This window comes from Chenopodium quinoa, unplaced genomic scaffold, assembly GCF_001683475.1.
Source record: "Chenopodium quinoa cultivar QQ74 unplaced genomic scaffold, ASM168347v1, whole genome shotgun sequence".
Classification (NCBI taxonomy): Eukaryota; Viridiplantae; Streptophyta; class Magnoliopsida; order Caryophyllales; family Amaranthaceae; genus Chenopodium; species Chenopodium quinoa.
Genome location: NW_018744633.1, coordinates 3341421 through 3353877, shown reverse-complemented (window position 1 = coordinate 3353877; position 12457 = coordinate 3341421). Strand labels below are relative to the sequence as shown.

At 34.9% G+C, this 12457-nt stretch overlaps 2 protein-coding genes across 2 annotated transcripts; both read right to left on the bottom strand.

Moving 5' to 3' along the window:
* Positions 1-3073: 3073 nt before the first annotated feature.
* On the bottom strand, positions 3074-6198 carry LOC110701039 (probably inactive leucine-rich repeat receptor-like protein kinase At5g48380). Its single transcript, XM_021878624.1, has 2 exons — positions 4735-6198; positions 3074-4520 (listed from the first exon to the last, which is right to left on the bottom strand). The coding sequence occupies exons 1-2, from the start codon at positions 5572-5574 to the stop codon at positions 3516-3518; spliced, it is 1845 nt and encodes a 614-aa protein (XP_021734316.1). The 5' UTR covers positions 5575-6198; the 3' UTR covers positions 3074-3515.
* Positions 6199-8121: 1923 nt separating this feature from the next.
* LOC110701038 (2-alkenal reductase (NADP(+)-dependent)-like) lies at positions 8122-11988 on the bottom strand. Its single transcript, XM_021878623.1, has 5 exons — positions 11539-11988; positions 10198-10375; positions 9810-9976; positions 9642-9724; positions 8122-8716 (listed from the first exon to the last, which is right to left on the bottom strand). Exons 1-5 carry the CDS (start codon positions 11770-11772, stop codon positions 8338-8340), a joined length of 1041 nt encoding a protein of 346 aa, XP_021734315.1. The 5' UTR covers positions 11773-11988; the 3' UTR covers positions 8122-8337.
* Positions 11989-12457: the final 469 nt, after the last annotated feature.

The following is a 12457-nucleotide window of genomic DNA, read 5'->3' as shown; positions in this document are numbered from 1 at the left end:
ATAAGGTTCAACCCTCATAAATTTTTTCAACATAACAAAAGTAATCAAACAAATCTAGGCAACCCCTCTTAAATTTTCCCCTTTCACAGTAATCCACAGCAAGCTACAAGCGTGGCAAAATTAATTATTTCCACAGTAATGGCTACTCCAATATTTCTACCATCATTGCATTGTTAATGTATTATATAACATTCAGAGCGTGAAGACAAACATATACAACATTGCACACCAAAAGCCAAAGGAGAAAAGTGACAATTCCAGAATTAAGCATGAACACCTTCTGAGGATATTTGTAACCTAGCTTCGATTATTGTAAGGAAGAATTTTAATTAACAGTAACAAGTCAATTGGTGCTGACAATCTGTGGCTAGATTCCCATGTGAATTTTTTTTTTTTTTTTTTTTTTGACGGGAAATGTTTATGAATGTTTAAGCATCAGTCATGCCTATTACCAAGCTACGATCCCTGCACATTTATGTAATCAAGCAGTATTCTACTTTCTGTTTTAAGAATCACTTACTTCTACTGGTGTTCTCCACCAAGATAATAGATCCCTTATTTTTTCATTGTACACCTCCAACATGCTAACAAATAGTTCATATTTGAAGAATCAGCACAAGTAATGTTCAAGTCATGGTCATGGGAAGGAGGAATTTCGACAACAGAAGTTGACCCACTTGCCATTTCATCTTGGTTCAATGGTCTGCATCGACCCTAATATTGTTGGGTTTTGGATAAGGCCTCGATTTTATGCCTTGGTCACATGGATAGCGGTTGGATATGACCTAAATTTTATAAGTCTATTATTTTGGTGGAGTATTATGCATATTTTAGAGGCCCTTCCGGAATCTCTAGAATAATATCCTACTTGAATGCTCTAAAGCATTATTGACATTGGAAACTATTAGCTAGAATATAATACACGGTTCGTGAATTTTCTAGAACATTAGGATACAAGAATGATGGAGGAATTTCTAGAATATTCCGGCCATTTCTTCCAAGCTCCATCTTTACACCTATAAATATAGGTTATGGTCATTCAATCATTGAAGACAACACAACACAAGAAGTCATACCATACATAAGCATTTCTACATACTACACCTCCTTGTACTATTTACCTATAAACACTTGTACTCTCCTATTTTTCAAATAATGGAATAAAAAAAAGCTCGTCGTTACATAAAATCGTTTATTCATTTATAATTCGTATTAATTATCTTGCCAATCATCAATTTAATTAATACTCCCTCTATTTTTAAATACTTGCTCCATTTCTCTTGGACACACATGTCGATGCTAATCTTTGATCACTAATATCTTTAATTATCAATAGGTATAACTTCCAACAATTGAAAATTAATAATCTATTCATTGAGATGATTCCAACAAGTACCCATACGACTATATTTTTTTTATATATAAATCACAAACATTAGTCAAAGTATGATAAATGAATAGTGCAAAAAATAGAAATGAATCAAGTATTTAAAAACGGAGGGAGTACTTCTCAATTAAACACATTTTCACTTTCGATGTGCACTCACCAATTCTTATAATAAATTTCTTCAAGGAAAAATTCATGGTTTTCAATCCACTTTAAAGCAGTGATGATATAGAATGAGTAAGAATCTCTAATATCTGTTTCATTCCCTAAATTGTCGAGCAATTCTTGCTTTGCTAATTTAATTCTTTTATTCCACTGTTTGAAAAACAGTGCTTCTATGTAATCGCAAATCGTATATAACCAACATAGGTATGATCCTTGCTCTAAAATTGGTACATTGATACTATTATTTTAAAACACATCTAATCTAAAACTAATGGTCAATTGTATATTTCTACGTAATTTGTTAATACATATATAATTTAAACATAATTTGTTTTATTAATTGAATTTTGAACTCCTAATCTCAGGGAATGAACACCACATGCCTTACCATCTTAACTATCAATACTCAAAAACAAAGAGACACATATTATTCTTTATATTTTTTTTCAATATTCAAACTCATGCTTAAACTCTAATCCGTTCCTTTTTCTCGAGTACATGGAACATACAAGCACATTAATACTATTATTTTAAAACACATTTATTGCATGCTTGTCAAAACTTATGATGTCATTTACATTTTGTATAATTTAATTGAATCATACATTGAGATTAGTGAGGAACTCAACAATGGTAGGGATTTGGGAATTTAAAGTATTGAGGATTTTTCTAACATTTTAGATTTGTCTTTCCAGGTTATATGTGACCTAGACAAAATGGTTGCGCTACAGAGATTATTGGAGCCTTATTGATTGATTTTTTTTTTTTTCCGACCCCTTTTGAATAATTAATTTTGTATTTTACCTGCTCCCATTGGTTCAGTATCTTGCCCCGGTATAGAATGTGGTTGGTAATGCATAAGCTAAAGACTTGTTGCTGAAATATGGTATAGTGTGGTTTTGTCTTGTAGGTGGTGTGTTACTAGCTTACATTTCATGTGATCTGGGAGAGGGAAACCAAACTCTCATAACGTAGCTGAATCTTTTGATTCTCTGCTAACAGAAAGTTAGATCTAAATTGAGCTTCCTCAAATATAGTTTTCAGGATTAACAAAGTTTGTTGCTCGTCAGATCACTAATAGTCCTCATCTAAAGAGCAAGGTCTCTATATTTTTGTATCTTTTGGGGGTGGGGGTTTTACACTGAGTTAGAGATGTATAGCTCTACAATTTCACTGCATGTACAATATACTAATCATGTTTAGATGTGTAAATTTGTATGATTTAGCATTCTGAAGTCTTTGGGGTTGGTAACTTGGTATCTGAGACTTTAGTTTGAGATCCTTTCATGCCTTTAGTCCTTCCCTCTACCTCTACTTTGGGTCCGTAACAAACATATATGGCTGTTGCATGTTGGCTTACATTACCATTTATGATGTTTTTTGTACGAGGATTCTCTCTTCCCTTGTACGAGTGAAAATCTCTCTAGTTATGTCTTTGAGACTTTGACATATTACCTTGTTCAATTATCTTCTGTTCTTTTTTTATTACTTGGTAGATAAAATGCAAGTAAATTGGAGTGGCAGCCAAAAACAATTCCAATCTTTGCTTTGATTATGTTTTGTATCATTAGAACTATAGAAGTAGGTTTTATATCAACAAGTATTTGCCTACCTTGTAATAACAAATTGTTTTTGGTACATGCGTTTCATGCAATGGAAAATCCTTATAGCTAGACGGTTCAATTATTCGAGGAGTTAAGAGGGTTTGGGAATAAAATTATCTCTTTTATTTTGATTCTTCACCTCTCTCAATCCAGGATTTGATGCACAGCAACTGTTGTCAACCCTTTTGTGTATTCGTTGCATTCTTATGCCTCAACTAGTTAAGGTCTGAATTTGGTGAAGTCACTGATTAATACAAAAAGCGCAAGAAGGAAAGTCGAAAACACATTACTTTTTCAATGATGAACTGCACAAACATCCTTGACTGCACACAATCAATAATGACCTCTTTACACATTTCTCATTCTTGAGCAACAATGAGCTCAGAAGGAAAACCAGCATCTGAGGTTTCTGTCGCAATCATAATTTCATCTTCAGCTGTGAAATGGTAATTTTCACCAATGGCTCTCAGTAGCTGGTACACTTCAAACATTGTAGGTCTTTCTTTTGGCGTAGGTGAAACACAATTACAAGCGACTTTGAGAAACTGAGAAAGCTCGTTATCAACTCCCTTATCAAGGAGAGACTTATCGATGGCAGAATGGAGATCATTATTCTCTGACAGTAGCGCAATCCACTCTACCAAGCTACCCTTGAAGGTTTCTGGGGCATTTGACACTTTAGTTGGCTTTTCACCAGTGATCAGCTCCAAAAGAACAGTTCCAAAACTAAAAACATCTCCCTTTGGAGTTGCAACTAGTGTTCTTGCATACTCAGGGGCAACGTACCCAAAATCACCAAATTCTCCGTTCACGAAAGTGCTCAAGTGAGTGTCAATCGGGTTCATGAGTCGTGCAAGACCAAAGTCGGACAGCCTGGGATCAAATTCCTCGTCCAACAAAATACATTTGGAGCTTATATTTCTGTGGAGGATTCTAGGGTTGCAGTTGTGATGCATCCAAGCCAACCCCTTAGCCGCCCCAATTGCAATTTTAAGCCTTACAGGCCACTCTAAACTCTTGGCCTCCTCAGGGTCTGAAGGATGAAGCCAGTTAAAGAGGTTTCCATTAGCCATGTATTTGTAGACCAGGAACCTCTCTTTCTTTGCCACACAGTACCCCAAGAGAGGGACTAAGTTTTGGTGCTTCACACTGCCCAAAGTATTCATCTCGGACATGAATTCTTTCTCTGTTCGCTGTGAATCTTGCAGTCTCTTGACTGTAAGGATTGTACCATCAGACATCGTTGCCTTGTACATTGCTCCCATTCTTCCAGAACCAATCATGTTATAATTGCTGAAGCTGTTTGTGGCTTTCATAAGGTCTTCCAAACTCATTTTTGAAACTGTCTTCTCAAACATGGAAACCTGCATATGACGAAAATGTTCTACATTAGCACAAGCAAAAAGATTACTATGTCACTCCGACTCTTCATTTCATTTCACTTCAATTACTCTTGTTAGATCCCCGATACTTTAACATGTACAAATTATAACAGTATCCAACATGAGTACCATAAGTCGGAGTAGCATAGAATACATAAAGCAATTAAAACAAAGTAGTAAAAGCTGTAAATGTTACCTTGACAGCTTTAGTTCCCTTCATACTCTTTGCCCATCTGTTACCTTCAGGATCTAGCACCTTCCTCCTGATAATTTTCATCTTCGAAATGTAGAAGAACGCAATACCCGTCAAGATAATAATGAGAGTTAGACCTCCAGCTGCTCCCCCAGCAATAACCCCAGGATGAATCTTGCTTTGAGAAGGGCAAGAACTCAAAACTTCCCCACAAAGTCCTGGATTATTGGCATAGCTATCCTTACTAATACTAAACCGGAACTTAGGGACTGGACCAGTCAGATTGTTGTTTGCAACAGAAAAGCTGTTAATCCGAGAAAGGGTGCCAAATTCCAGAGGAATTTGGCCTGAAAACTGGTTGTGATCAAGATGCAGGCCATTCAAGTAAGAACAATTTGCAAGATTCTCCGGTATAGGACCGGAGAAATCATTGTTGGAGAGATCGAGTTCTGTCACAAACTCTATATACTTCGATATATTCGTAGGCAACGAGCCATTCAAATTGTTACCAGAAAGATCCAACCCAGTCAAGCTTGTACAATTCTCAATTCCAAGAGGAAATTGGCCCTCTAAACCCATATCTGCTAGCTTAATATTAAGCACCCTACTCTCATCAGGGTGCCAACATTCAATCCCATTGAATCTACAAATTGCACCCTCAGTTTTATTGTTGAAATTCCATGTTACATTTAAGTAACCATTAGGATCTTTGAATGAATTGTAAATCCTTTTCAAACACAGAATATCAGTTGCAGTCCCATAAATTCCATGACTACTCAACAATATCAGTAAACACCTTAATCCAAACACTACAGAAGCAGTATGCTTTCTAGTGTGGGCCATTATTCAACAACAAACATAAAAATAAAAATGCAAACCCCAAATATAGTTATCTGAACTAAAGTGTAAATTTATGAACAAAAATTATACTGCCCAAAAACAAAATAGCAGTGCTACATATCTATATATATATCACTGAATTACAACCAATATTTTCTCATCATTGAGAGAAATTAAATAAAAACTCAAATGGGCACTAAAATTCTTGAAAAATAAAAAGTTTCCTAATCATGGAAATATAATGATAACTTGAAATTTTGGGAAAAATAAACTAACCCAATTCAATTCAAGCTAAATTAATGGAAATAAGCAAGAATTGAGACATACCCAGAACTCAAGATTGCAGCTTTGAAGCTCAAAGAAGAGGTGTAAAATTGAAGAACCAAGTTTTGAAGGAAATTAATCAGAGAGTATTTCAGTAAAACAACCACCAAATATGAAGTAAGTCAAGATAGAAGACTTGGAGGGTCACTTTCTAAAGACATCAAAAAGGAGGAAAAATCATAGGAAATTTAAGTCTATCTTTGACAATTCAAAGGTTATTATAGTAGTAAGACTAGTAACAATTGGGTGACACTGTAATTTGTGAAACCAGTAAAGAGAAGGAAACAAAGAAGAAATAAGTTTGGTAATGGAATGGGGTTTTGGAGGGATCAATTACCACATAAAATAAACAATGACACTCCAGAAAAAGAAAGAAAACTTAAGTCAATAGATTTTCGTAAACTATACGAGTTTTCACTATACGTGTTATCGTGTTAATTTAGATCGTCGATTTATTCTGGATCAAGTCTAAACGTCTAGTTGGTTAGGTTATTTCAAGTTTAAATCATACCACAATATTGACTTATTGTATTTCATGCAAATTGAATTTTACTAGTATATTGCATCTCTTTATATTAGGTCGGGTTGATTCAATTTTTTTTTTTCACTAACTCCATATATGTGGTCCTAAAGATAAGATTTGAATATTATTATATTTGCTGATATTGTATGTATATATTTTTTTTTTGAAAAATTATTATTATTAATTAATTAATTTATTTATTATCAAGTTCTACTTTGGGCTATATTGCCTAAATAGAACGGGTCTTATAAGGTATATGAGCAAATATTTTCAAGTAATGTGGGCCCACCATAACGTGTTTAGTTGACTGCGTTTACTTGGGCTAGTCTAACTTTTTTCCATGGTCCAACTTCTCTCCTACACTCCAGTCATTCTCCTTGTTCACAATATCAATTCACACTCTTTCTCACTATTTTTTCTTTTCTTTCCTAATTTTTTAAGAAAAACCAAAATATTTGTTACATATGATGTAGATTAAATTCCATTAGAAGGTCAAGGTCCAAATTATGTAATCGACTTCTCTACATAAACATCTATAATTCTACTATTCAAATACATTATGTTTGAAATCCGTCCTTTTATTAAGATAAAAAAAAACTCAAATACTTAAATCATACTACGTATTAGTTTATCCACTACATTACTACTTAACAAACGAGTTTCAATCGTATAACATTTTAGCTTTGTCCGTTTACCGTTTAGGCCCCTACCAACAATCTCGAGTGGATCCAAAATATGAAAGGGAGGGGAAAGAGGGGGGGGGGGGGGGCAAGTAAAAATGACCACTCAAATGAGGGAAATTCCCTTTATAAACTTCCACATAGAAGAGGACTTCCTTGGCGTACGAAATCAACCAAGATCGTTGTCAATGTAATTGCTCTAGGTTAAGTATATATTTTTTCCATAAGATATTTGTCACCACAACTTCACATATTGGGACATATTTGCTACTCAATAATACAAACAAAAATTCTTTTCAGAATAGTTATCACACATTTATAATATTTTTTAGGAAAAAGATGAAATGATGTTTTATATTTTCCTAACATTACACAATAAATTGGTGTGAGACGGTCTCATTTCACACAAGTGTTTCTCAATTCTAGATGCTATACATATTCAACATTGAATTATTACTTTATGGTAACATTTTTAAGTGCAAATGAAAATCAGAAAATGTGTTTTGGAAGTTGCAAAATATTTTGTCCATGATTTGTAAAACTTTCTGTTATGTGGAATATAAAAAGCCAAATTACAATAACTAATTAGACATTTAGACCCAACTAATTTCTGATTTTTTTTCTTTTTTTTTTTTGGGTGAAGAAGAGGGCATGGTTCTTAAGGAATTGTGCATGGACTTTTTCTTCTTTGTTTTTTACTAATTTTTGAGAAAAGTATGTTCTTGGTCAAAACCCAACAATAGTCAGGTATGACGGTCAAAACCCATTTTTCTGAACCTATGATAAGTTTAGAAGGGGGAAAGCCACCGGCAGGATTTGCAACAAGGAAAGTTGGCTTAAGCCATCCACAATACTTTGATGTTAGAATTAATAAAGCCTGTGTTTAATCGTGATCTAACCTGCTCCGATACCATGATAAGTTTAGAATACAAAATCGTCTAAAAGACATTGGAAACCAGACTTTCTACACACCCAAAAGCCTTCTAATAGACTAATACTCCAATGTTAATATCACGCGTAATCTAATCAACCAAACTAATGATATATCAGTATATGCCATAACCGTATAGAAAATATACATTCATGTGCAAGATCTATCATTCCCTGATTGGGATTACTAGTAATGGACAAATTTGAAATTCTTTAACATCTGCAACAGGTAATGTGCCATTATGAGCAATGATTTACCTCAAATCAAACAACATAAGGAGCCTCGAGGATCAATTTGTGGTAATTGTATCAATTACGGGACACACAGACAACCTGCTTGCCCACATTTTTACCAGTAAAAAGCCCTGCAAGAGCAGCAGGAGCGCTTTCTAATCCTTCACTCATGTCTTCGATGTATACAATCTTCCCTTGCTTATAGTAAGCCCCTACATGCTCAACAAATTTAGGAAACATATGCAAGTAATCGCTCTGAATGAATCCTTGCATTCTGATCCGTCTGCTGATGAGTGTAAATAGGTTGTGGATCCCTTCCTCGCCACGATAGCTATGCTGAGAAACCATCCCACAAACAGCTATTCTACCATGAACTCTCATGTTGAGGAGCACAGCATCGAGCATGGCCCCACCGACATTCTCAAAGTATATGTCTATTCCTTCAGGAAAATATCTGTTTAGAATTGGCAGATAGATATGACATCATATTAGGATCATATTATAGGACGTTTGCAGTATCATCTGATAAAGTATTTTACATTTATATCAAAGAAATTCAACTTCTTTTTACTGACATTAATATGTGTGAGAACATACTAGGGACTGGCATGTCTAAATCATGTAGAAAATGAAGTAAATGCATCAAAAGCTACAAAGCCAGCCAGATTTCTAAGTTTCAGATGTCCTACGACCCAATGCTTAAACAATTTATAGGATCAAAGGGGGCTTATAATCATCCTAAGTTAGCGTCGAACATTAAGAATATATGCTAAAACATGTACTGACATAATGAGCATATGCAAAAAGCATGGTCGGGAGGACTGAACTTATTCCATGACATTACCAAACAAAAACTACACAATCTGTTACATCCAGCAAAAGAGTAGCAAACATTAAGGATGTTGACAGTGATGTTTTTACTTGTTGGTCGAGTTCTTTTCACCTTTTTTCTTTTTGGTAGCTGAATTGTGAAAAGACTACCAATTGCTTTCAAGCTTTTAAAATATCCTACAAATAATTCCAGATGCTCCTAGCCCATGATGCTAGCGAAATAAATCTGTGATAGATAAGTTTGGCATCCCCTGATTTCGGTATTATAGCAAACAAGGAACTGAAGGTGGGCATTCTTTGCATTGTACTCATCAGCAGCATTGATAAAGGTAGTCTTTAATAGTTACAACCCCATTAGTAAAGACAATGTTAACACAAACACACACACACAATTCAAATAATACAGCTTATCTCCACCATTTCAGCAATAACACATCAAGATTGATATTTCTAAATACCTTAGATCGTCTTGTCAAATGCCAAATGTAAGTGGAAATTATAGGCCATGCAGAAAAGTAACAAAGCAAAAGAACTAGTTTTCTACTTGCCTTTTAAGAGTTGCATCAAGGTCTTGTTCTTCTTTGTAGTTGAAAGCGTCATCAAATCCAAGTTTAGTTTTCAGTAAATCAATCTACCAAGCAGGGAACAAAGAATCAATCTACAGAACATGCATGCAAGAACTACAATATGCAGAACCGTCATAAAAAGAACATTACCTTTTCTTTTGTGCCTGCGCTGCCAACAACATAGCAACCATGTAATTTAGCAAGTTGACCAACGATCTGCCCAACAGCTCCAGAAGCTGCAGAGACGGAAACACGGTCCCCCTCTTTTGGCAAACAGACTTCATAAAAGCCTGCATAAGCAGTAAATCCTGGCATACCTGCATAAACAGATCAATCAAGCAAGAACACTTTGGCTTCAGAAGAAAACATTATAACAAGCCTCTAAATCATTTCTGAGAAGTAACTGATAATATGGAGCTACCAAGTTGCATAGTCACAGAGGGCTAATTGGCTCTAGGACTTACGTTGCAACTCCTCTAGCAATAAGTTGCTCTGAAAAAACAGGCATCAAAAAAGGAAAACAAGGTATGTTTCATACCAAGAAGACCGATATGATAAGAAAGAGGGATGTCATCTTGCTGAATCTTCCTCAGTTTCTTTGTATCCTCGATTAAGCTGTATTCCTCCCAGCCAGTCATTCCTGAAACAATATCTCCTGGATGGAAACTTGGATCATCTGAATCTATGACTCTGGAGACTCCAAATCCTTCAATAGGCTAGACAGCGATACATGCTAACATGGTTAGAGTTGTGCACGAAATTGGTGTCTGGTAAAATTAAAATATGCTTCAGGGCTCCATCCCCTCCTTTCCCCCGAGGGAGTAAGAAAGAAGATGGTCTAGGCAGAAATATCATATCATTTTCTCAAAAACATGCACATTAAGGCGAGAAGAATCATGCTCTGCCTATTGCCTCCACTTCTCAAGGAAGAAAAAAACACCAATATGTCAGCATTTTAACCCTTAGAAGTCTAAAAGGCTCAAATGGCAGTATAACAAAGACAATGAAGAACAGAAACTTAGGACCTGATCTAGCCACTATAGGCCTTTTACTATTATGGAGTACTACTAGAGACCGATGATCTGATAAAACGGCCAGCTCCCTTCAAACATGTAAAAAAACAAAAAATTCACTCAAGCATTCTATTAGCAGTACTAATTAAAACATTGAGTAGTTGCCTTGGCTAGTATTACACTCCTCACATTTCTACAAGGCAAATAACAAGGAAATTTTTGCTATATAATGTAAACTGTTTCACAAAAATGATGAAGTACTAAATGTGACAATCCCAATACTAACAGTTTTGTCAATTTGTCATCATCTAATGTAGCTGTGCAAGGGTGCATCAGTTGATGCACCACAAATAGCAATGGTCAATCTTGGGTGAGATGATCCCAAATTAACTTGTAAATGTTTAAAGTCATCCCTAAAAAACATATTAGATTCACCAATCTCACACAATCTCATATAAAATTTTGGCAATTACCAATTTGAATTGGAAGCACTACAATCGCGTAGTTAACTTAAGGTCAAAGGTTTAAAATTTGACAGCATTACACTTCAAATCTTTTATGGTGTAGACAGAGTCACAAAAGACAAATAATGTACGTATTCCATCTCAGGTTTTGGGGTCACCCTTTAGCAACATATGCTCAACAACAAAACAACTTACTTCTTAAAGAATATTCAATACTCAATAGCACATCAATTTTCCCTTTTATTCATAAATCATAAATCTACTGCTCAACTAAACTTATTATCAAATATCAAAAGAAATTGAGCATAAACATTTAAACAATACAGAAAATCCAAAAAAAATGATTAAAATAAGAAATAATTACTGGGAAATTCAGTAAAATGAAAGCTTTAAATGATATACCTTGCCAGGAACAAAAGGTGGAATGTAAGAACCGTAATTTTCACGCATTCGACCTCTCATATAAGGATCACAGGACAAATAAAGGTTCTTAATAAGAATTGAATTAGACCCTTTTGAAATTTTGAGCTTAATTTTATTTCCCACATTTAATTCCATGTCTGATTCCAATGGAGCTCTATCAATGTACCCTTTCAGTATTATTTGCTTGTTTTCCACTTCTTCTTTTAACTCCATTTTTTATTTTTGATCAAAAGATTTGATTTTTGGGAAATTTCAAGTTTTTATTTTGGTTATTTTAAGTGAAAAAATTGTTGCCTGGGTTTGGTGGTTGGTAAGAGAAATTTTGCTAACGCAGGGCTTTGATTCACTGATGAATTGCAGGGGTTGGGGATTTCGAATCATCATGGTTGCATCAATTGACCATTATCCCACCCTTATTTCAATTGCAACATATGTCCTTTTCATTTAATTCGGAAATATATTTATAATAACTACCCCGTACTAAATTTTCCAAGCCGTAATTTTTTGGTGCAACAGGCCACACCATGCGGTGCGGCAGAGCTTACCCGAGTTTTTTTTGCTATGGTTTACTTGAGTTTTTGAGTTGGGGGTTACTTGAGTTATTTGATCAGGTGTTACTTGAGGGGTTCGGACAGGAGTTCTCTCGATTAAGGCTTACTCAGTCAGGGGTTACTAGATGGTATTAAGGCAATCTTAAGATTAGTTGCTAATTTATTCCAACAATGTACCCTTTATTTTTAGGCTATACCGGTCTTGAGCCAGCCGGCCCAATGCTGTCAAATAGATCAGTTTTTTAGTTCAATACCTGATCCACAACCATAATCAGAATTCGGATATTTATTTTAAGACGGGTAAAAATAAGATTAAAGTAACACAAATGTTTTAAAAAATCCGGTTT